Source organism: Xiphias gladius, chromosome 12 (genome assembly GCF_016859285.1).
Source record: "Xiphias gladius isolate SHS-SW01 ecotype Sanya breed wild chromosome 12, ASM1685928v1, whole genome shotgun sequence".
Classification (NCBI taxonomy): Eukaryota; Metazoa; Chordata; class Actinopteri; order Istiophoriformes; family Xiphiidae; genus Xiphias; species Xiphias gladius.
Window position 1 is genome coordinate 19,147,631 of NC_053411.1, and position 21,091 is coordinate 19,168,721.

Consider the following 21,091-nt stretch of genomic DNA (forward strand, 5'->3'; position numbering starts at 1 on the left):
CTGCCGGCCTCGCTGAGCTCGTAGGGGTCCGAGAACCTCAGAGCAGCAGGAGTAGCTGTTGGATCACATAGTTCCTGATTGAAATCACCACTTCCTTAGTCCTTGTGTTTGGACAACATTTAACCGAATGTTTGGCTTCTTTTGTAGGAATCTCACAGTGAGGCATCAGAAATATCCCACTGGCTCCTGACTTTTGAAACTATGATACTATGAAATAAAGGCAACAAAATCCTAATGAATATTTTTAATAAGTCCAGCTCCACAGACAATGTGCAGGTATCCAGACAAACAGGGGCCGATGTAGTTGTTTGGTGTCTCGCCGCAGTGTTTTACATAAAAATGCTGTTTTACTGTCACTGGCACATACGACGTCTCACTTGAGATACGTTGATGCCAGCGTGCATCACGCCAGCTGCTGGTCAGGCTGTTGACCCGCTACAGCCCATTTTCAAACCAGAACAAACAGCTTTGCTGCATGTGAGTTAAAAGAAAGTCAGTAACTAATGAAAAGTAACTTTAAATATCAATGTAACGTCAGGATGAGTGAACCCAGGCAGGTAAGGACACGGGCAAGGGAGTTTCAGGCTGCTGCAGCGCGAACAGACCCGATGAGATGACCCTCCCAACAGGTGCCTGCCGCGGTGGAGAGACGGTCACCGGAGCGAACGGGTGAAACTCAGTACCCGACCACATCTACTCACACTCCACCCGCTGCCACTTGATAGGTCCACTCCGCGGGGGTCACCGGAGAAATGAAGCTTTGCTTGGGTGAAGCTGCCCAGCGGCGGAAACGAGCAACCGGTCCACTACTTCCACAATTAATTGGTGTTTTGAAAATCATTTAAATCGTGTGTCGTGTAAAAATACCGAACGTTTCATAGTTCCAGCTTCACAGCGGCGAGGATTTGCTGACTTTCCATTTCTATAGTTTATTTGTTTATATTTATTTGTACTATTTCGAGGTTTGGAGTATTGATTGGTCAAAACGAGCACAGTGAAGGTATCGAGTTTCTCGACAGTCAAACAATCGATTTAACCGAGAAAAATAATCAGCAAAATGATCCACGATGAAAACAAGCATTCGGCTCCGGGCGTCTACAAACTGGTCAAGAACAAGCTCCGCCTCAACCGGCTTCAACCATCTGATGCTGCCACCATTATAATCTACTGGAAGACGAAGGTAGGACAGTCACGGGCCGTTTGACTGCCCGAGGAACATTTTGCCGGTTCTCCTCGCACTCCTCCAGGTCGGTGACACTCCGCTGCGGGAGCTTCACAGTGCGGAGCCTCCTGTATATGAAGCTGCAGGCGGCGACGAAGCTCCAGCAGGAACCGTGCAACATTACGGTCGAGCTGGTTTTGGCTGCAGGACGAGAACTTTCACTTCTCTAATTAAAGTACCTTTGCCGATTATACTTGCAGACTCGTTCTTAAATAAGGTTCTGGATGCAGGAGCTTAACTTGTAACTACGTGTTTTTAAATTGTGGTATTTCTACTTGTTCTTAAACGAAATATCTGAATACTTCTGAAGGGTCCAAACTAATGACAACCTGTTGCAGATTTGGCGGAACAGGCTCCCGGTTTGTTGATGAGTTTACTCTTGGTTTTATTGGTGTGCTTGCTTGTCTGAAACGGTGTGTTTCATATGTTACACGTCGAAACGTTTCCAGTCAGAATAGAAATGTGCCGATCGATCGGCCTGGGGGAGGGGGGGAGACGTCGCGCTGTTGTCGGCGTCTGTTGTGTCCGGGGGTTCGGGTTGAGTGTCACACGTTCACTCAGGTGCTTGAAGGGGAAAGAAAGAGGTGAGTGAGAATAAGTCTTTCATTCACACGTTTTCTGAAATTGTTATTCTACCACAAGAAAAACCAGTTCTGTTTTAAAATGAATTCAGCAACCGCACCGAGAATCGCGATACTTTTCACTGACACAGACGTTACACTGAACGTTGAACAATTACTACGTTAATGTCTGGACAAAAAACAACTCGTTCTCCCACAATGCACCGCACTGTTATTGTTTTGGCTGCCTGTCCAACATGGCTGCTCCTGGCTGCGTCTTCCACAGAACCCTGACCCGGTCGAGACCCGGTCCGAACAAGGTCTAACGAACCCGCAGCGTCATTGTGATTTTTAATTGATCCGTTGGTGCCGTGGCTGGCGCGCGTGCAGTCTGTGTCCACCTGTCCTCCCGCCCGCGCGCACTCCTCCAGGTGGAACCCTCCACCGGACTCCGTTCAAATATCCGCGTGTTTAGTGCCGCTGCGCCGATCGGCGAAAACGCGTATTCCCCCGAGCGCTGTTTACCACGATAGGAAATGAGAAAGCTCGTCACGCTGGCTCTAATTTTAACAGCCAGACGCTGAACAACGCAAAACTGGCGACTTTACACAGGTAAAGATCTTCTAAGCGAATTAGGGAAGATGCCGAATCGACCGTGAGACCGTAAAGACCGAGAAACCTGCTCACGGTGTGTCGCGGATGTGTCAACTCTCAGCCTCCGACTGAAACAGGCGTTTGCGAATGAACCGCGTGAAAAACGAGATTTTATATGGATGAATAAAGAGCCGCCGCGGGAGTTATAGATAAACCGAGATTAGCGGAAAATCGTACATTTTTAGAAAAGCGCTGGTCTGTGTTATGGAAGGGTTGACTACTATCCGTAAACTACGAACGCCTTAAATGATCGGATGTCTGAATGAAGTTTGGTGCAAGGCGAGCTACGGCTACCGGTCCGAGCCGTTTCTCTGGGCCCGGTTGTGACGAGCCTGACACCAAACAGACGATTGTTCAGTGTTTGTTTCTATTCAAACCTTTTTGTTGTTTTGTTGATGGTTTTTTTGTTTTGTTTGTTTGTTGTTTTGTTCATCTTTGTTCGCCATTTTGTTTCTTCTTTGTCATTGTTAAAACAGACGTGTTTTTCTAGCATTGACCAGTAGTGATATAATGGCAGTATTAACAGTATTAATAACTAATCCTAACGCTGATGCTACTAAAGGCACCATAGGTCCATCTCCAGCCTTTCACAGGAAATATCTGCCTGGTCACCAACCAAACTGAGTCTTAATAAATCTGGTTTTATTTTACTTAACGAACCGTTGAGTTACATTTTCTGTAACATTATGGTCTAAATGTTGTCTCACTGCCGGGAATGTTTAAACCTTCATGTGTAGTATGTGTTTATTAGTAGAGTAAACCTCTGTTCATCCCGTCAAACCTGGACCTTGATCATATACAGAACCGGGTTTAAAGTTTCATCTTGTTTCTTTTTACTGATCAGGCTTATGTGATGTTCTGCCTTGTTTTCCTTTGTCTTCGTCTTGCAGGCATCCTCGTCCTCTCCTGCCGTCTGCAGGGAGTTCCTGTATGTGCTGGACATGCGGCGTTACAGCAGAGACCAGGGGTCCTCCGTCTACTTCCCCCAGGCTGTCCTCAACGGTGAGACACCACAGCAGGAAACGGGACCACACAGGATATTACAAATAAAACAGGGCGGGACGGGACTAACAATACTGAAAAGGACAAAAGAGGACAGGTCAAACAAAGCAGGACAAATAAAACAAAACGGGAAAAGCTTGTTCCTTATAGAGCGTGAACTGTTACGTGTCATTTGATAAAGTTCGGTCTACTGGTCTTACTGGTTTCTGTCGGGGTTTACTGGTTTGGTGTCTCCAGGTGATGACCTGTATGACGTCACACTGTCAGACGGGGACTGCCGGCTTCAGGTGACTCTGGATCCTGGTCTGAACCGTCTGGTGGAGAGGAAGGTCATGCAGCCTGGATCGACACTACGCAACGCCACCTTCACCCCCGCCATGGCCGCTCAGCTCCCAGAATGCCCCGGGGCCTCTGGAGAGACAGACAGGTGAGTGAGGACAGGTGAATCTACCACCGTGTTGTATCAGTCAGGTTTAATGTTTCTGCTTCTGCAGCTACAGACTGGTGAGTGTGGAGGTCAGAGATGGAGCTCCAGGTGATGATGAAGATGATGGAGTCAGGAGGTTTGATGTGGACTGGGACTCTCTACCCTGGTTTGGATCCTCAGAACCTGCAGGTACAGTGAGGAGTGATTACTGTCATCCCCTTTTGACAAACTCTGTTGGAGAAATAGATGTCCAGATGGGGGCCAGAGTGTATCTCTGGACCTCTCTTCCAACACTGAACTTCAGTGAAGGTGACGACTTACCGGAGTCTCAAAAAGTTCACGAAAACTCACCGGAGATGACCAGAGTTCAGTGCAATACGAGAGATAAACCCGAGTCAGCACCGCAAACCAACTGAAGAAAGCGCAGCTAGACATCATCTTCTATAACCCAAATCATTCCTCCTTGCTGGTGGGCTCTCCACCTTCTTTTCTAAAAAATGGGCTTCACCTCGTCAGGACACAATGGTGTCGTGCTTTCCATATTTGGTCACATCCTCCATATCCACTTGGAAATAATGGTGTCAGTCTCTTTGGAAAAAGCCCAACTCTCCTGGCCTGCCTGGGTAAGTCCGGGTACCTCCTGACACCACTATCTCGGAGGTGTCTTAGGCCACGTTTTTTTTTAAACTTGAATATTTCCAAACTGTGTATTATGCCAATCATTTTCTTATCTCAGATTAATCACAATGCTTCTACTTAATACTCACTGCAAGCCCAATGACTGAGTCTGATTATCATTGAAATCAATCTTAAAAGTTAAAATCAATGTTCAATACATTCAGGTTGATACTGTAACACACAGAGTATATTCTTAATATACCTCTGGACACAGAGCATATTTCTTGGGATTTTACCACCACAATTCGGCTAAACCCCACCCCAGACAAAATCAAGACAAATATGTGCATGTTAATCACTAGTGGAGAGTGTCAGTGGATAAACATGCTCAAAACAAGTCTGTGGAACTTGGTTGAAAGGAAATATAATGTTGCCTTGGATTCGGTGAGTTAAGCTGTGGGCAACAACCCGAGCCACTTTTTTTTTTTTTTTCTCCTTACATTTTGTCAGTTGTCTCCATTAAAATCTGCTGAACCGGCTGCCATCAGCTCAGCTGCGGTGTAGCCGTGGACGTTCAGACAACTGGCACTGGATCACTGTGATACTGAAGGAAAAAAACAGGAAGATTCTGAAGGAAAGTTCTGCGGTTAAAGGAGCGATTATTTTTTTCTATGATTTTTAAGTTGATTGATGGACATTTATTGTCGATTGACTGATAGTGATTAGTGATAATGATATTCTCGGGAAGTGAAAGTCACACTGAATCTAAAAATGTGTGTTTTATGTCTGTGTGTTCAGACTTGACTGAGTTATGACTCTGAGAAGGAGGGCGATTTTTGACGCAAATAGCCACAGTTTGGCTCTAAAGTGTTTTTAAAGTGTCTGAATCTCCTCCACACCCTCGTGATTTTGATTGGTTTATTGGTTGATTGATCCCGCAGGTCCTTTGGTGCCTCTGAGAGCCAATAGGAGCGTGTTTCTGCCTCTGTGGAACAATGTGGACTACAGCGGGGAGGCGTGGAGGGAACACCCGCCCTCTGCGGAGGAGGAGGAGGATGAAAGAGATGAGGAGGGGGAGGAAGGTGGAGATAGATCATTTGAACTTTCAATGTTCACATTGGAATATTAAGTACTTAGATTAAGTTTAATTTTTAAAATTTAATTTTATCTTAATGAAGTAATAAAAAATATCACTGTTCTATACTAATATTTATAAATCAATAATTTTACAGGAGAGTAGTATTAGACTATTATATTACCATGTGCTATTACAGTAAATGTTGAATCAACACAATAAATGAGCGAAATGGGCTTAAAAAAATGAGGAAGGAAAAATATAAATAAATAAAGGTTTTAAAAAGTTTCAGAAATGTAATTAATACACTTCAAATGAATCGGGTATTTGACTTTAATGGTAAAATACAAAAAGTGTGCGCGTGCGTTGACAGGGCGACGTCCTGCTGTGACGGTGTCCGAGCTGCGTGACTGCTTCCTGTCCGGTCACCGGGCCGTTGCCAGGGGCGCCGTCAAGCATCAGCTGATCGTACGCATCATCAACAAGTCTCACCTGATGTATTATGGGAGAACAGACCGAAACTGTGAATGTCCTTATAAGGTCAGGAGACACACACACATACACACACCTATCTACTAAATACATGGTAATAACCTTGATTTGTTTAGCACTTGTTGCTTAACAAGAGAACAGACATGAAAACATACGTAAAGACGACCAAGATGAATCAAAAGACTCATGACACTGGGCACAGAAAGACCTGCTAAAGGAAGTCACCGCGGTAACACGAGGAGCTTCAACAGGAAGGCTGCTCAGAGTTCAGCTACTGCTGAAGTTAGTGCTTTAAAAGTTAGACCATAAAATAAGTTCTAATATGAAGAGAACACCAATAGAAAGAAGCTAAGATGGAGGTTCTATGATTTCTCTGATTTGCTCCGTTAAGAGCGACGTTTCGTTTAGACATGAGAGGGCCTAGGACAGAGCCTTGAGGTGCTCCACAGTTCAGAGGGACAGTAGATGGTGTGAAGTTTGGTGAGGTTCCATATTAACCCCTCGTCAGGACAGGACAACAATAGTGAGGAAGTACTGTGATAGAAGACTGGAGATCTGAGTTTCAGCCATGACAGGCATGTTATGGCTAACTGAAAGTAGTTACTGAAAATATTTACTCAAAGAGACACAAAAGGGTTGGATGCATTTTGGATAGGTTTTTGGACTCGTACATATCTATCGAACACCAGACTGAAATTTCCTCATTTTCTGGTTGTTAGTACATGTAAATAAGTCTGTCATTAGCTCCAAGCGATTATCTTAAACAAAGAGGACCTAAGATTGATCCCTGTGGAACGCCAAACTCTATCTACTTTATCTTCTTTCTTTCTGCCCAGGTGGTGTTGGAGGTGTGCGACCTGACAGGAAGTGTGTGTGTGGTGTTGTGGAACAGTGTGTGTGTCAGCTGGTATCGCTGTCTGAAGCCTGGTGATATCATTAGCCTGAGACGCTATCGAGTCAAACAGCATTATCAGGCTGAGCCAGATGATATAGGTACACACAAACTTATCCCCCTGTCTTATGGGGAATTACCTTCGACTGGAAGAGAGGTCACTCCTCTGTTGATCCTGGACTTTCTGCATTTTGTTGTTTTTTATTGTTGTTGTTTTGTTTGTTTGTTTGTTTTGGGAGGGGGGGTAGTTTCCCTTATTTAACTCAGTGATCGATGGATAGAAGGTGTTGTAAGGCCTAAAATAAACAGTAAAGTTGATAGAAATGGCATTTTAGTACCCAGAGTGGAGGAGAATGTCTATTCTGAATGAATGTACCAAAGCTAGTTCTACGAGGAAAGACTCATCACTCTGTTTCTGTTTTTCTGGTTAGAGATCAGCGTGAACAGCAGAAATCCTGCAGCACAGATATCTGTTCTCCCAGAATCCTCTGTTTCAACGGAATATCTACCACCTGAACCCACTTTCAGCTTCTACAACAGGTACACACACACACACACACCTCTAAATCTAACCTTAACCTCACAGAGAAAGCACTAACAGCCCATACACACTCTCTGGCTCTCTGTGTGTCAGTAAGGAGCTCCTGGACCATCCTCACAGCGCTGTGTGCGATGTCATTGGCCTTTTGACGTTCTCGGGACGACCGGAGCGACTCAGGAGCAAGGGTGAGGGTTGCCATGGGTACCAGCATAATCTATCAATAATTGGAGCTGCAGCGATTAATAGATAAATCGAGCAACAGAAAATCAATCAGAAACTGAATATTCGTTAAAATAAGGTTTCAGGAAAATACGTAAATCAGTTTGGTTCAGGGCGCATTTGTTGCTTTTCTTGGTTTTACGTTGCTGTAAATTTAATATCTCAGTGTTTTGGACGTCAGGATGTTGTGATGGGCATTTTTCACCATTTCACCGATATTTATGTTCAAATGATTATTGAATTATAGTTAAAATCATCATCAGATTAGCCGATAATAAAAACAATCATTAGTTTCAGCCCTACTGATAGTGTAGCTTTAGATTTTTTTCTAAAAATTTATATAAACCTGCAAGTAACCTGTGTGTGTGTGTGTGTGTTTGTGTGCGTTTTCATTGGTAGATAGTCGAGGGGCGGAGCTCTTGGAGTATCGCTGGCTGCAATTGGAGGACGGGACCAGCAATCAGCCGATCATGGTGAAGCTCTTCTCCACGTCTCAACCTGAGACCCACTGCAAGCTCCACCCACGTGAGACACGCACACACACACGCGCACACACGCACACACACACACACACACACACACACACCGTGTCCCTAAACTCAAATATATATCAACGAGAGCCATTTTCTATCTCTAAACATCTTTGTGTTAGTGGTGGCTGGACGGAATCTCTTGAAGCTTAAAATAAAACGTACAGTATAACTGAATTAACTACAGTGATAAATTTTACCGTTAACATTGTGCCATCTCTCTCTGTCTGTCTCCAGTGTCCGTAGTTGTTTGTACCAGACTGAAGTTGATCAAAGCTGCAGATCAAACTCACGGCTGCTCCTACCTGACAAATACAAGATACACACAGGTGTACTGCACAGGTAACACTGTGTACAAGTCAAGAATTGTATTTGGTTCATGTTTAAGCAGCGTTTTCTCCCTGTGGCTCCCCGTGGTGGTAGAAAGCGAAATGCCACATCTGGATTAAACAGTAATTTAGCGCCGGATATCTTCTCTGTCATTACGTCATCCGAACTCTGTCCTCTCTCCTCATTGGTTGATTTGGCAGGACTGGGCCACCACTCAGAGATGAGTTACCGTAAGCTCCGGCCGGTCCGACAGTTCCTCCGGTGGCTGAGGAGCCAGGATGACGAACAGGTGCTGAGCAGGTCTATGATCGGAGGATTCTTCATGTACCCGCCTCCTCCGGTCTCCTTGGAAACGTACATGAAAGACCGGAGAGGTCGGTTGTCTGCGTTTACATCTATTATCAGGTATTTTAAAAAAGTGAGCTTTTACTCTAAATATTTAGAGCAAAGCGTGTGTGTGCGCGTTTGTTTACAGGTGAGCCAGGTTTCCTGCGAGGGGCGGAGCTCCAGAGGGAGGTGGAGAGGCTCTGTTACCGGGAACGACGCACCTTCTGCATCCAGGCAACAGTAACCATGGTCACGTACAGCCGCGTTGGAGAGGTGAACGCTAAACGCGGAACACACTCGTGATAAAACGGGATTTTATTTTGTTTTTTGTTATTTTTTAGTTCCTTCTCCACTTTTTACAAACAACACACCTGCAAACACGAGGGACAGGAAAAGAAAAGCCAATATTTCAACACTTACACACTGATATTCGTACACAGTAGGTGCATACGTACTAACCAGCGGCTGAATGTCCTGCAGCAGGATTCATTTCATCTCCATTTATATATTGATAGACTAATATATTTTAGATTGAATGAAGATTGATGAACTAAACTCTGAAAATGATCGTTCCACATGTTCTCTTCCTTTTTAAAACAGAATGTAAACTGTAGGTCGATCTGTATCTGTGATTGGCTGTTCCTCCTCTGATCGATCATGTGATCAGCTCAGCGTTGCTCTGGATAAACGTGTCGTTTGTCTCACTCTCATTCAGTAACTGTTTTGCTCCTGTAGTCTCGTTCTTACAGTTGTAATCAACACAGACGTTGGCGCGGCTGTTTTCTCCGGAGTCGGTCGACGGGAAGAAAAGCAGGTGTTGAATCGAGGGACGCTCACCTGTCCTCTCTGTCCTTCGTGTCTCCTTCAGGAGGATCGGTCTTTGTTTTGGACAGACCGAGCTGCGTCCTTCTCCCCCTCCCCCTCCTCCTCCTCCTCCTCCCCTCACCCGCCCCCCTCCCCGTCCCTCTCCTCCTTCTCCTCTTCCCACCTCCCTCTCCCCTCCACCCCTCGTTCATTTAGACCTCCTGTCGCCTCCTCCTCCTCGTCTCCCTCTCCAACCTCCCCGTCCTCCGCCGTGAGTCAGCTGACGCCTCGCCGTCTGGACCACAGAGCAGGGTGAGAGATTGAGAACACGAATTCGTCATAGCGGTCCGGTCTGTGTGTAAACTCTGGATTTATGGTCAAACTGTGCGTTGGTTTCAGCAGGAGTTCGTGTAAGAGGAAGCAGCTGTTTCAGCCTGAAGCTCCGAGGAAGAGGTGAGCACCAAGGGACGCGTCAGGGTTGATTTCTTACCAGTGGACGTTTTTTTTTTTTTTTGGCCAAAACGTGCTTAAACACATGGACAGTTTATGGGACGATGGACCGGCTTCCCAGACCCTCCTATGTAGGAAGCAAGATACCAGGACTTGTCATTGCGTGTCTCTTTGTAGTCGTTTGACTTTCCAACAATATTAACAGTCACTTCAAACAGTGGCCCTTCTCCAGGGGCCCCCCAAGCCACGGGGCCCATCCCAACATTTGTCAGTATGAAAGCAGGTTGGTCGGATCACAAAAACCCTCTGACATTAAAATAATAAAGTCAAACAAGTCCAGAGGCAAATCCTGCGCTGGGTCTGACCAATCAGAGCTCCTGCTGCTGCTGTGAATCAGTTGTCCAACAAAGTGTTTTCTCTCTCTCTTCAGACATCCATGGGTCACATTACAACCAGAGCAAAACAACAAGACAGGTGTGTAAGTGTGTGTGCTTCCAACATTAGGCCTTTCAGTGGCGCAATAACGGCCACACAAAAGAAAGACCAGGATAAAACAGGATGAAAATCTGCTCCTCAGCAGTGATTCTGTTTGAAGCCTCCATGGAGTTTCTAGAAAACGCCGATGAAGACGGCGACGGCGACGACGACACCTCGTCCTTCGTCACCGCTCCCCTCTTGCCCGTTTTCCCGCCCGTCGCCGCGGAGACGCTGCCGATGCGTTACGACCACGCCCGCAGGGAGGAGCAGGCTGTCACCGTGGCGATGGGAGGGCGGCCGACACCTGGGAGGTTTGACTCCGCCCTCCAGGACTACTACACATTGAGACTGAGAGGTAACGCACGCTAGTTTTCTTCTGTAAATATAAATATTGATTAGAGACGAGTTTGGTTTTTACTGCCATACCTGGTAATTAACCAGTGTTATACTACTCACCTTTTTGAGATGTGTGTTGTGTTTGGCTTCTCTCTCTCTCTCCATCGATCTGAGTTGTGTATAGTGTGAGTTCTTGTCAGGGTGTGTTGAATAACGGCCTGACGCTAATCAGGATGCTAATAAGTCATTTGGTTAATGGGATCTTACCATATTGCAGCTTCAGCTGATTCCGTTTTTTTTTTTTTTTTTTTGACTATGATGGAACTACATTTAAAAAAGCACCAGCTACAAACTTGACCTTTCAAAACCCTTTGATTCGTAGCTGTTTGCTGGATTTTTGCCAGACGTCAGTGGGATGCTGGGATTTGTGTTTTGAGTAAAACTTTTGATTACAACCCTCAAATGACAGAACAGTTATTTACTATTTATTACTTCACATATCAGCTTCAGCTGATTCCGTTTTTCTCCACCTTTTTTACGTCCATCAGCGAATCGACTCACATTCACTCGACAGGTGTGGTTGGAAAAACGCTTTGATTCAATTTTTTGATTTTCCTCAAAGTCGGTTAAAATGTGCGATGCATTTGGATGGAAACCGAGCTGCCGCCTCGGTTCTGTGCGGATGTCCCAGCAAGACGCGACAGCGGGACAGCGAGCCAGGACCCTGAGACCGAGCGCAGACGTCGCTCGTCCTCTTACTTACCCTGGTGACGACACGTCCGCTGGGAAAAAGGCCGGTTGAATGTGATTTAAAGGGGTTTTCCGCTCGCTGTGTTCTGTTGCTTCCGAGAGAGTGAGTGGTAACATGCAGCTCATGTACTTAACTTTGGGGGTTAGAATCTTTTCTTCTAATTATCCACTGGTATTTATATTCACGCCGGAAGTCAGTATCATATTTTAACTTGAAGAAAACTCTGTTTCCCTTCAGCTCTGTCGGATGGTGTGTTGGTCGACGCCGTCTTCCTGCCCCAGTCTTCCGCCTCCTGCCCCTCTCCTCCCCTCCTCCCACACGCCAACACCTGGACCTCCGTCTTATCGCACGGAGCCTTCTCTTTGCACGCGCCTCCGCCTTCGCCAGGTCAGTTGACACGCACGCGGTTGCATTTCCGAGAGTCCCGGTCCACCTCATCGGTTGCCAGGTTCAGGGGTTTTCAACGAAGGGCGCACAGAAGAGACGCCGCTCTGTGGACACTCGCCCTCGTTGTTTAGTTGGTGTTCGCTGATGACAAATGTACAACATTTCCTCGTGGTTCTCGTTTCACGCGTCACTTTTTCTAGTTTAAGCCAGCGAATATTTTCCGTCGTTGTTTTCATCGGTTAATTCATCCATCGATTAACAGCGACACACACCTCCACCTCACCAGGACAGTCCGCACACACCCTCTCTCTTTTCTCTCTGTCAGCTGACCTCATCGGCATGGCGGCCCAGCTGACCAATCAGAGGTTGGTCTGCGTCCTGGAGGCGTGTCACCTGGGCGGACCCACAACCGAACTCATCCTGAGCCGAGCCTTTCACCTACCCAACTGACACACACACACACACACACACACACACAGATGCCTGATGGGAGTTGTCATTTTTGAGTTGTATTCATAACTTATTGTATAAAGTTTTTACACTTGATAATTTATAGAATTTATATTTCTTTGATGGTATTTGAATTTATAAAGATACATGTTAATGTTGGGAGTTGTAGTTTTATTTTTTATTTTTTTTGACTATGATGGAACTACATTTAAAAAAGCACCAGCTACAAACTTGACCTTTCAAAACCCTTTGATTCGTAGCTGTTTGCTGGATTTTTGCCAGACGTCAGTGGGATGCTGGGATTTGTGTTTTGAGTAAAACTTTTGATTACAACCCCTCAAATGACAGAACAGTTATTTACTATTTATTACTTCACATATGTAGTGTATAGGTGGTGTCAGTAAAATACTAATAGCGGGACGATTATGTAAGCACCACTGAAGAAGAGAAGGTGTAAGGGAAGAAGACAAGAAGGGTAACTGTTGTGTTTATGGGGAAACTTATTAATAATTAACACTCGGTATTTTTAGTACCTATTTAACAAATCCAGGGAACAGAATAATTGTTACTGTTGCTGTAGTGTCAGCAACAAAGCAGGAAAATGGGTGAAACAGTGACGCTAAGTCTTGATACTGAATGAAAAACTGATGTTAGAAAAGCTTTTGTGTCTTTTATATCAAATCATAAACCGTTACCGTTTGTATTTCATTAGTACATATTATATGTACACTGTCATTAGTTGGCTGTAATATAGAGCGTTACCATTTGTAAGACTTCCTGATGCGGAGGTGAATATATTTTAAATGAGTTTCTACTGTTTCTTCTAAAATGATAAACAGCTGAATTTTAGACCAGTTGTGATACAACATTTATTATTTTTTTTACATGCATAGATGCAGGTCACATCTCTGTGCTTCTCCGCGCCAACGCTGCCCGTCAACATTGCTTCTTATGCTGTGATGTTCGAAAGATTCGCTGCCATGGAGGAGGTCGTGTCGGAGGTGTTTTTTGCCGGGGAGTTTGGAGAGTTTGGGAGTTTTAGCAACCTGGTGGATTTTACACTCTCACACTGACTCCTGACTGCTCAGATTATTTTTAGGCCAAAAAATAAAGTAATGAAATGAAGGATTTAGTATTGGTTCGCCTGAGTTTTACTCCTGGTAGTGAAAAGAAAGCTTTGAAACTGAACTAAAGTATTGACATTTACAGAAAATATGATTAAACAGAGAAGTGAGTAACTAAAAAAACATTTCCAGACTTTGATTTTGGTCGGGGGACCTCAGAATTTCTAGAATACCGACCACAGCCCTGGTTTTGTGGTTGTTGGTTGTTGAGACAGTAAAGCCTCAGTTTGAAGCTTGGAGTTCCAAGACAGAAAAAAAAAGTGTCTTTAAATTATATTTTAGTGCCAAACAGTTTAGTGAATTTCAGTGTATCTTACATGTTGTATGGCTATGAAGGTTTTTGCATTTCTCTGATTCTTATGTCCGACTTGCAGCTTGTTACCGCTGCTGTTGTATTTCGAAAAGCCTCGTAGTTTCAGTTCTCAGTTGTTTTTGGTTTTGAACTGAAAGTGTCAGAGCTTGTGTTTGACCTTCTTAGTTCAGCACCTTTTGCGTTTATTTTCTTCTAAACTGTGTAAAGTTTGAGAGAGAACTTTTACAGTCTAATAAATTCTGTTGTATGGTCCCACTGCTGTTCTCAACTCAAATGTTAACTTAAATGTTTTCTTTTTGTCAAGTGTGTCACAGTCTCTCAGTACTTTCTGACTTCCCACCTCTGCTCTCAGCTCCGAGCCCATTGGTTCTTACTGAGGACGTGAATCTTTAAAAACAGCTCACTAATATTTAAATATTTATTTAATATTTAAAAAAGTCTCAGTAATTTTCCTCAAACAGCTGCTCACTGTAGTTTTTTGTCAAACCAACAGGATGAAGCAGTGAATGTGTGGGGGACTATTTTCAGCGGTGGATTAATCCACGTCTGGTGCCGTAGGGAGTATTTGTGTCAGCGGGACGGTGTGTGTGTGTGTGTGTGTGTGTGGGACTGAGTCAGAATAAACCACAGTGTTTGTCTTGATGGTGATGAAGCAACATGTCACCCAGAGCAACAGTGTGACTCACTGATGCGTTTCGATAGCTTCTGGTAACAGTGGAGCTCTGAGGCTCGGAGCGTCCGGATACACCGGGCTGTAGATAAACACACTGTACGTGTTAGTGGGAGACGCTCATGTTGGTTTGAGTCTGTTCTTGAGATTTGATGACAATGAGGAAAATATAGAAAATCGCCTGTTCATCACCACAAGTCTCAAACTCAGTTGCTCCTTCACTAAGGCTGATCTGAAGCCAGAGATTACATGAAAGGGCTTTACAATCTGTACAACATAAAACACCATCTGTCCCTTGACGGCTGATTTCATGATTAACTGCACAGCATGAGTCAGCCGTCCCTGGACAGATGTCAGTGTGGGCAGCATTGACGTGGACACGACAGAAAGAGGTCAGTCTGATTGGTTGGGATCAAACTTCCTAGTGGCGTTCATGTGACGGTCTACAGTAGAGCTGAGCACACGTGAGGTGAGCCGTGTGTGGGCGGGGCCTGGACGGAGGCGGTGGTCTTAGGTGTGCAGGCTGTGTCTCTGGCAGATGTAGCGCAAACTGGTGGAGCAGTGCAGGTCGTTGAGGCGTCCGTCGGCGCGTAGGTGAGCGCAGTCTTCGTCTCCGGGGCCGAGGCCGTGATCGGTCCAGCTGTCAGGCTGACCGGGCGCCCAGCGCCTGGAGACCACACCACGGGTAAACACAGATGAAACGTAAACCCAGGGTATGTTTGTGTAACACTTTTAAACACTGTTTTATTAGCGTTTTACTGTCTTAGAAATTCCTTGAAGAACGTTTTCGGATATTCCCAGATTTAAGTCGGGGTAACTCTTCATTCTTAGGTCATTTCCCGTAATTTGCTAATTATGAGGGTGAATATTTCCAAAATGTCCTTAAAAATGTAGGCAAACTGCTACGAGCAGTACCAGTGGCAAGAAAAGACTCAGGGGTGGTCCAGTAAAATAGTTTATCCTGGCTCAACCTTGGGCACAAAACCAGTCTAGACCAGACACAGTGGCTGTGTCCTCACTTCATCTTCCCAACGCTGGATGGAGTAACGCACCAAACGCTGCCCCTTGCAGTGTTTTCTTACAGGGCCAATGTCAGTCTGACTGTGCCTCAAGGTTTAAAGAAAATTAAAAAAACAAATCTCGAATGTTTCTTAAACGGTCGACTGATGGAAGAAAAGAAATCTAACACAGGTAAGAGTGTAACAGCCCACCTGCGGTTCATAATGTACGGCGTCTGGTTTACCCACGTCCATGTCCCTGTTTTCTCATCTGTCAGACCAACCCAGAACATGGTGCCCTTGGCTTGATTGGTCACAGCGTCCTGGATAAGAGAGACAGATACACAGATAGAGAAACAGTCAGAAGTGAAGCCCTAGCTGATTTAACTCTCTCATAGAAGTCAAGGTTCCCAAAACGTTCATTAGTGCATCCCACAAGGATCAGTACTTGGTCCTCTGCTGTTTTCTCTGTACATAAACAATGTTTCTGTCCAAACCCATCTGTTTTTATGCAGGGGACACAATTATTTATTTCAGACCAGGTCTTGTCCAGGATAGAGTCCACCTTGAATGACCTCCTTTACAAATTTAGAACTTGTCATTGTCTCCGAAAAGACAAAATGTGTGCATAAATCGCTACTCAGCTGTCAGGAAACCAGCCAGCAGTCACATCTGTTGTAATGCAGCATGAAGACAACCAGCTGAGACAGACAGACAAATGGACAAACAGTCTGTCTCACCCATTCCTCGTCAGTGTTAAGTATGGCCAGGTGAGATTCGTGTCCGTTGCACCAGTCTCTAGCATCGTGCCAGGCCAAAGGTGTCCTGCTGAACAAATAACAGCTGCGACCTATAACATCCCAACCCAGAGGACAACAGCCAGCTGCTGCTGAACCTGAGAGACGGACAGAGAGACAGAGATAGAGAATGCGTAAGACAGTTCTACAGTCATATGAAAGAGACATCTATGTCTTCTTGCACCTCTGCCTTTGTAAAGAACAATATCACATTGAAGACAGCAGAGTAAGGACATGTTTGGACACAAACTGAAGACACTTTGGAAACTGGGAAACTTTTTTTGAAAATTAGGGACATGTTTGAAAAGTCAAGATATTTCTGGAAAATAAGGACATTTTGGAAGGTGAGGACATTTGAATTGGAGTTATGATTGGATTGAGGTTCACAGTAAAGATAGTGGTGCGTTCAGTGTGGGTTTACTGTTGTTGATGAGGTGTTCGAGGGAACATTTGAGCGAAGCGACCGTCTTGCTGATAGAGTCCAGAGCTGAGAGCTGCTTCATTGCGTCTGATACTGAACAAACATACAGTTGGTGCACCCAATGTCAGTGTAATACAGTCATTATCATTGTTATTAAGAGCAGTAGCAGCATGTTGAGTGTCGCTGGGGGAGGAATCATTGATCTCCAGTGTGTGTCACCTACCTGAGGTCAGCTGGTCCTTGTTGTTCTCCACAGCAAACGTCAGCCGGTGGACGTCTTTAGCTGCATCTGGGAGGAACAGGAGATTATAGATAAAGAAGAAGAACCTGGCGGTCCATTGTCATCTGTCATACCACATCGGCTGACTACAAGAATAAAGACAGGTGTGTTACCTTTAGCGAGCTGCTGTGCGGCGTTCAGTGCTTCACTCAGGTTGGAAACGGTTTTCTCCACAGACCACAATCGGTTTGATGTCTTTGTGTCTGCACAGACACACGTAAACAAACATGTATGTTGAGGCAATATATTTACACACAGTAACTGGGTTTGTGTGTGTGTAAGGGCTGAAAGTTTTTCCCTGATTTTAAATAACAAGTTTCTGATCTTATTCTCCAGCATATGTGATAGTAAAACAACTCCTCTAAAAGCGCTGATCTCTGGTTTGAGGATGGAGCCTCGGTCCTGCATGCTAACGAGTCTACAGCCATGCTAGCACGTCTGTGTGGCTGTTTTGTGCTAAATGCTAACATTAGCATACTAACATGCCGGTGTTTAGCAGGTATAATGTTCACCATGCACACCATCTTAGTTTAGCACGTTAGCATGCTATCATTAGCTAATTAGCAGTAAATACAGAGTCCAGCTGAGGCTGATGGGAATGTAATTAGTTCTGCAGGTATCTGATCATAAACCAAAGTACTGGACAAATTAAAATGTTGACCTGACGATGGCGCTAGAGGAAAAGTCAGGATCAGCAAATGTAGTCAGATTCATCGTCTGGAGAACACGGATGTCAATGACCCGTCAAGTAGTTATTGAGATATTTCAGTCTGGATCTGGACCAAGGTGGTGGACTGACCGACACTGCCTTTCCCGCCCCTGCAGCTCCTACAGCCACGCTGTTAGCATGACCAGAAATTCCCAACTTCCCAGAGGTTTTCTTTTTTCTTTTTTTTACCAGGAAACAGGACGAGAATTCCTTCGAAATACCAGGATCTCAATTCCCAGTATTTAATCCTAGTGTGTGTGTGTGTGTGTGTGTGTGTGTGTGTGTGTGCGTGTGTGTGCGCGTGTGTGCGTGCTCACTGCTAGCTCCCAGTGCTATGATCAGGACCAGGACCACTATAGCTGTCAGACCTGGGACCAACCAACGTCTGTACCTGGAGATACCTGAGAAGGAGACAGGTCGAGGCTCTGACGGACAGACGGGTAGAGTGAGAGAGACAGATGGACAGAGACTGACATTTTTATTTTACAGATAGCCCACAGTTAACGCACGGTTTCCTCGTACTTCAGCCATGTGTGCATACAGACAGGTGGACAGACAGACAGGTACCTTTGTTCCAGAATGAGCTGCTGTCGTCTTCAGTGTCGTCATGATATTCAGTCGTCATGGTGATGTCTCCTCACCTGGTGCGTCTCCCTCCTTCTTCTTCTTCTTCTTCTTCACAATGAAGCCTGACAAACAGTCTGACTGTCCAAACACTGAGCCGAGGGTCATTGCCCACAAACCGCACTTTGAACTGGAAAACACTGTGTGTGTGTGTGTGTGTGTGTGTGTGTGTGTGTGTGTGTGTGTGTAGTGAAGCTCTGCTGATGTCACTCTGTTAGTCCAAACTAAAATATAGCGACAACTAGAAAACACCAGGGTTTCTGAAGAAAATGTAAGTGTGCTCAACTGTGAAAATCTCTAAAGTGAGGTGTTGAAAAAAGCGTAAAATGTCTTAAAAGGTTGATTCTTTGGAAGTTTGTAGACGTGTATTTGTGTGGAAGATTTAGCAGAAGTTGAAGGACTAAAGGAAGTTGAGGTGGCAGGTAATAGAGAACTATTATGGCAGAAAATGGGCTCCAGCCCTCCCATATAGGACTCTGTGGGGTTGTTTTGCCGTTTTTGTGGTTGTTTACTTTTTACAGATGTCATTTAAAGCGTAAGTGTCACTTCATGTATAAGTGACACTGACTTCATCCAGTTAGTCCTTCAATTCCTCCCAATCTTCTTTTCCCAGGTTGGGTGGGGTTTTTACGAGTTAAGGATCAGCGGTGTCATGGTGGGTTTACTGTGACTTCCTCTCCTTCACTGCCAGTTAGACAGTACTGTAATGTAAGGTGGACTGTAACTCGTTTTATTTTACTGTACCTAAGCACAAATCCGAGGTATTTGTACTTCAGCTGATTTTTCTTGTCACGGAGCACGTTTCTGTTTATATCGCAGTTACTTGCTTCACCTCTTATCAACACACACCCGGCTGTGCTGCAGCCACCACTGTTTCAAAAGTGCCCCGGTGTATTTCTTCATATTTGAAGTTGTGTGTGCCAGATAAGCTGTGAGGCTCACAGGTCACGAGTTTGTCCTTCAGGCAGCCCCCCCCCCCCGTTTTACAGAGGTATTTGTGTTGCCTGGGAGGAGGCTCTGCCCTAAAGACTAAAGTCAGGGAGCAAAAGCTTCCGTTTACCACAGAGTGCATGAAAAACAGTAACGGGATTGCCATCAACGTACTCTGTAAGATCTGCACTGATGTGTGTCTGTGGCTGTTTTTAGATGCGGTGCGGATGCAGTTCTTTAAATGAAGGTTAGCTCAGTGTACTCTGCCACTTTTTGTACATATCAGTAAAAACCACTTATACAATAAGCAGCAGACTGCCATATTTTATTATTGCTTATTATTGATGTCTGAGTTTCGGACAGCATCTGATCTGTGATGTTTTCTGTTGAACCTGTGATGAGTTCAACACACCACCGGGAGAGTTTGAACCGCTGAGCCCGGAGGGTGTGGCAGGTCTGTTCAGTCGTGCAGGCTGTGTCTCTGGCAGATGTAGCGCAATCTGGTGGAGCAGTGCAGGTCATTGAGGCGTCCGTCGGCGTGTAGGTGAGCGCAGTCTTCGTCTCCGGGGCCGAGGCCGTGATCGGTCCAGCTGTCAGGCTGACCGGGCGCCCAGCGACTGGAGACCACACAACAGGTAAACACAGACACACACACACACACACACCAATGTTCTAATGCTGCATTCACGTCTTCTCTGAGTTGTCGTAATAAGTTTCAAACTGTAAATAGTGCTCACGAAATATATCTGGCTTGATGCTAAATAATGCAGAAATTCTAAACAACAGCAAAATGAAACCTGAGAGATAGGAGAGAAAAATGCTAGCTTTTAAAAAACTTTTTTTATTTACTTCTTTGTTTCTTTGATTTTTTTAGTCTTCAAAAATAAAAAACCAAAGAAATATGGACCCTCACATCCATTGTTCATGATAATCAAACCCAAATTTAGTGGATATATTGCTATAATGTGAATGCACGGTATTTTTAAATCGTACAACTGTCTTCTGCTGGTCTAATGGGGTTTTTTTGTTTGTTTTTTTTTAACAGAAACTCTAAATGACTATCACACAGAAGGTATACCTCCTCTCTATGGTGTACGGAGTTTGGTTCACCCACTCCCACTTCCCAGTTCTCCCATCGCTCAGACCGACCCAGAATAAGAAAGGAATTGTATTACCGGTCACAAAGTCCTGGACAGACAGACAGACAGACAGACAGACAGACGGAGGGACAGTCAGATAACAACACTGTGTTTTTTGATGGTCCTTAGAAGCCGCAGTTGAATATAACAAACTTGTTTGTTTTTATGTGTTTTTGATCTTGGGCATTTTAAAATAGTGGTGGTGCTATGGGAAAAAGTTGTAGGATCACAGAAGTCATTGAGCTTCATCTGCTGTGGAACACCAGACATTTCAGTCCGAACCAAAGTGCCACATTGGCTGAGATGACCACGCAGGAGCCCTGTGCACGTCAGGATAGGGAATGACCCAAAACTACTTCACACCTGACACCGGGGCCGGATTCAACTCTCCAGGGCCCTGGAGCAAATATGTGTTGTTGCGCTTCTGTTTAACCCCCGCTGTCCATGGGCGTTGGATCATTTCCCTACACACCCAGAAAAACCAACCACTGCTATATAGATTGAATTATTGATTAACAGAGAAAATTTGATAGAAAACAGGT

At 44.9% G+C, this 21,091-nt stretch overlaps 3 protein-coding genes and 1 long non-coding RNA gene across 13 annotated transcripts in view; 2 read left to right on the top strand and 2 right to left on the bottom strand.

The window, feature by feature from the left end:
• The first annotated feature begins 378 nt into the window (after positions 1 to 378).
• si:ch73-71d17.2 (RPA-related protein RADX) lies at positions 379 to 12,703 on the top strand. 10 transcript variants are annotated; one of them, XM_040140715.1, is made up of 19 exons: positions 379 to 1,180; positions 3,327 to 3,438; positions 3,676 to 3,865; positions 3,933 to 4,054; positions 5,425 to 5,565; positions 5,932 to 6,098; positions 6,887 to 7,043; positions 7,374 to 7,482; positions 7,577 to 7,668; positions 8,102 to 8,227; positions 8,470 to 8,574; positions 8,763 to 8,936; positions 9,038 to 9,162; positions 9,758 to 10,005; positions 10,093 to 10,146; positions 10,574 to 10,617; positions 10,721 to 10,975; positions 11,945 to 12,094; positions 12,420 to 12,703. In XM_040140715.1, exons 1-19 carry the CDS (start codon positions 1,058 to 1,060, stop codon positions 12,542 to 12,544), a joined length of 2,619 nt encoding a protein of 872 aa, XP_039996649.1. In that variant the 5' UTR covers positions 379 to 1,057; the 3' UTR covers positions 12,545 to 12,703. The 10 variants fall into 10 exon arrangements, with proteins under 10 accessions (XP_039996649.1, XP_039996651.1, XP_039996650.1 ...); XM_040140717.1 differs by having other exon boundaries at positions 380 to 1,180; positions 10,724 to 10,975; XM_040140716.1 differs by having other exon boundaries at positions 381 to 1,180; positions 10,096 to 10,146.
• Positions 12,704 to 14,394: 1,691 nt separating this feature from the next.
• Positions 14,395 to 19,411, bottom strand: LOC120797287 (C-type lectin domain family 10 member A-like). Its single transcript, XM_040140829.1, is given in 9 exon segments — positions 14,395 to 15,205; positions 15,207 to 15,318; positions 15,863 to 15,972; positions 16,390 to 16,544; positions 16,868 to 16,960; positions 17,091 to 17,156; positions 17,261 to 17,350; positions 18,174 to 18,281; positions 18,424 to 19,411. Coding segments are annotated over 9 exon segments (903 nt in total). The 5' UTR covers positions 18,482 to 19,411; the 3' UTR covers positions 14,395 to 15,094.
• On the top strand, positions 16,544 to 20,554 carry LOC120797324. Its single transcript, XR_005708496.1, has 4 exons — positions 16,544 to 16,790; positions 17,124 to 17,251; positions 19,627 to 20,045; positions 20,456 to 20,554. It is a non-coding gene; the product is annotated as an uncharacterized LOC120797324 (long non-coding RNA).
• The window catches only part of asgrl2 (asialoglycoprotein receptor-like 2), an 11,015-nt gene continuing 9,769 nt past the window's right edge, over positions 19,846 to 21,091 (bottom strand). The window contains exons 8-9 of the mRNA XM_040140814.1: positions 20,489 to 20,598; positions 19,846 to 20,027 (exon numbers count right to left, since the gene is read on the bottom strand). Coding sequence (XP_039996748.1) covers positions 19,871 to 20,027; positions 20,489 to 20,598 — 267 coding nt within the window. The 3' untranslated portion in view covers positions 19,846 to 19,870. The remainder of the gene's footprint in view (positions 20,028 to 20,488; positions 20,599 to 21,091) is intronic.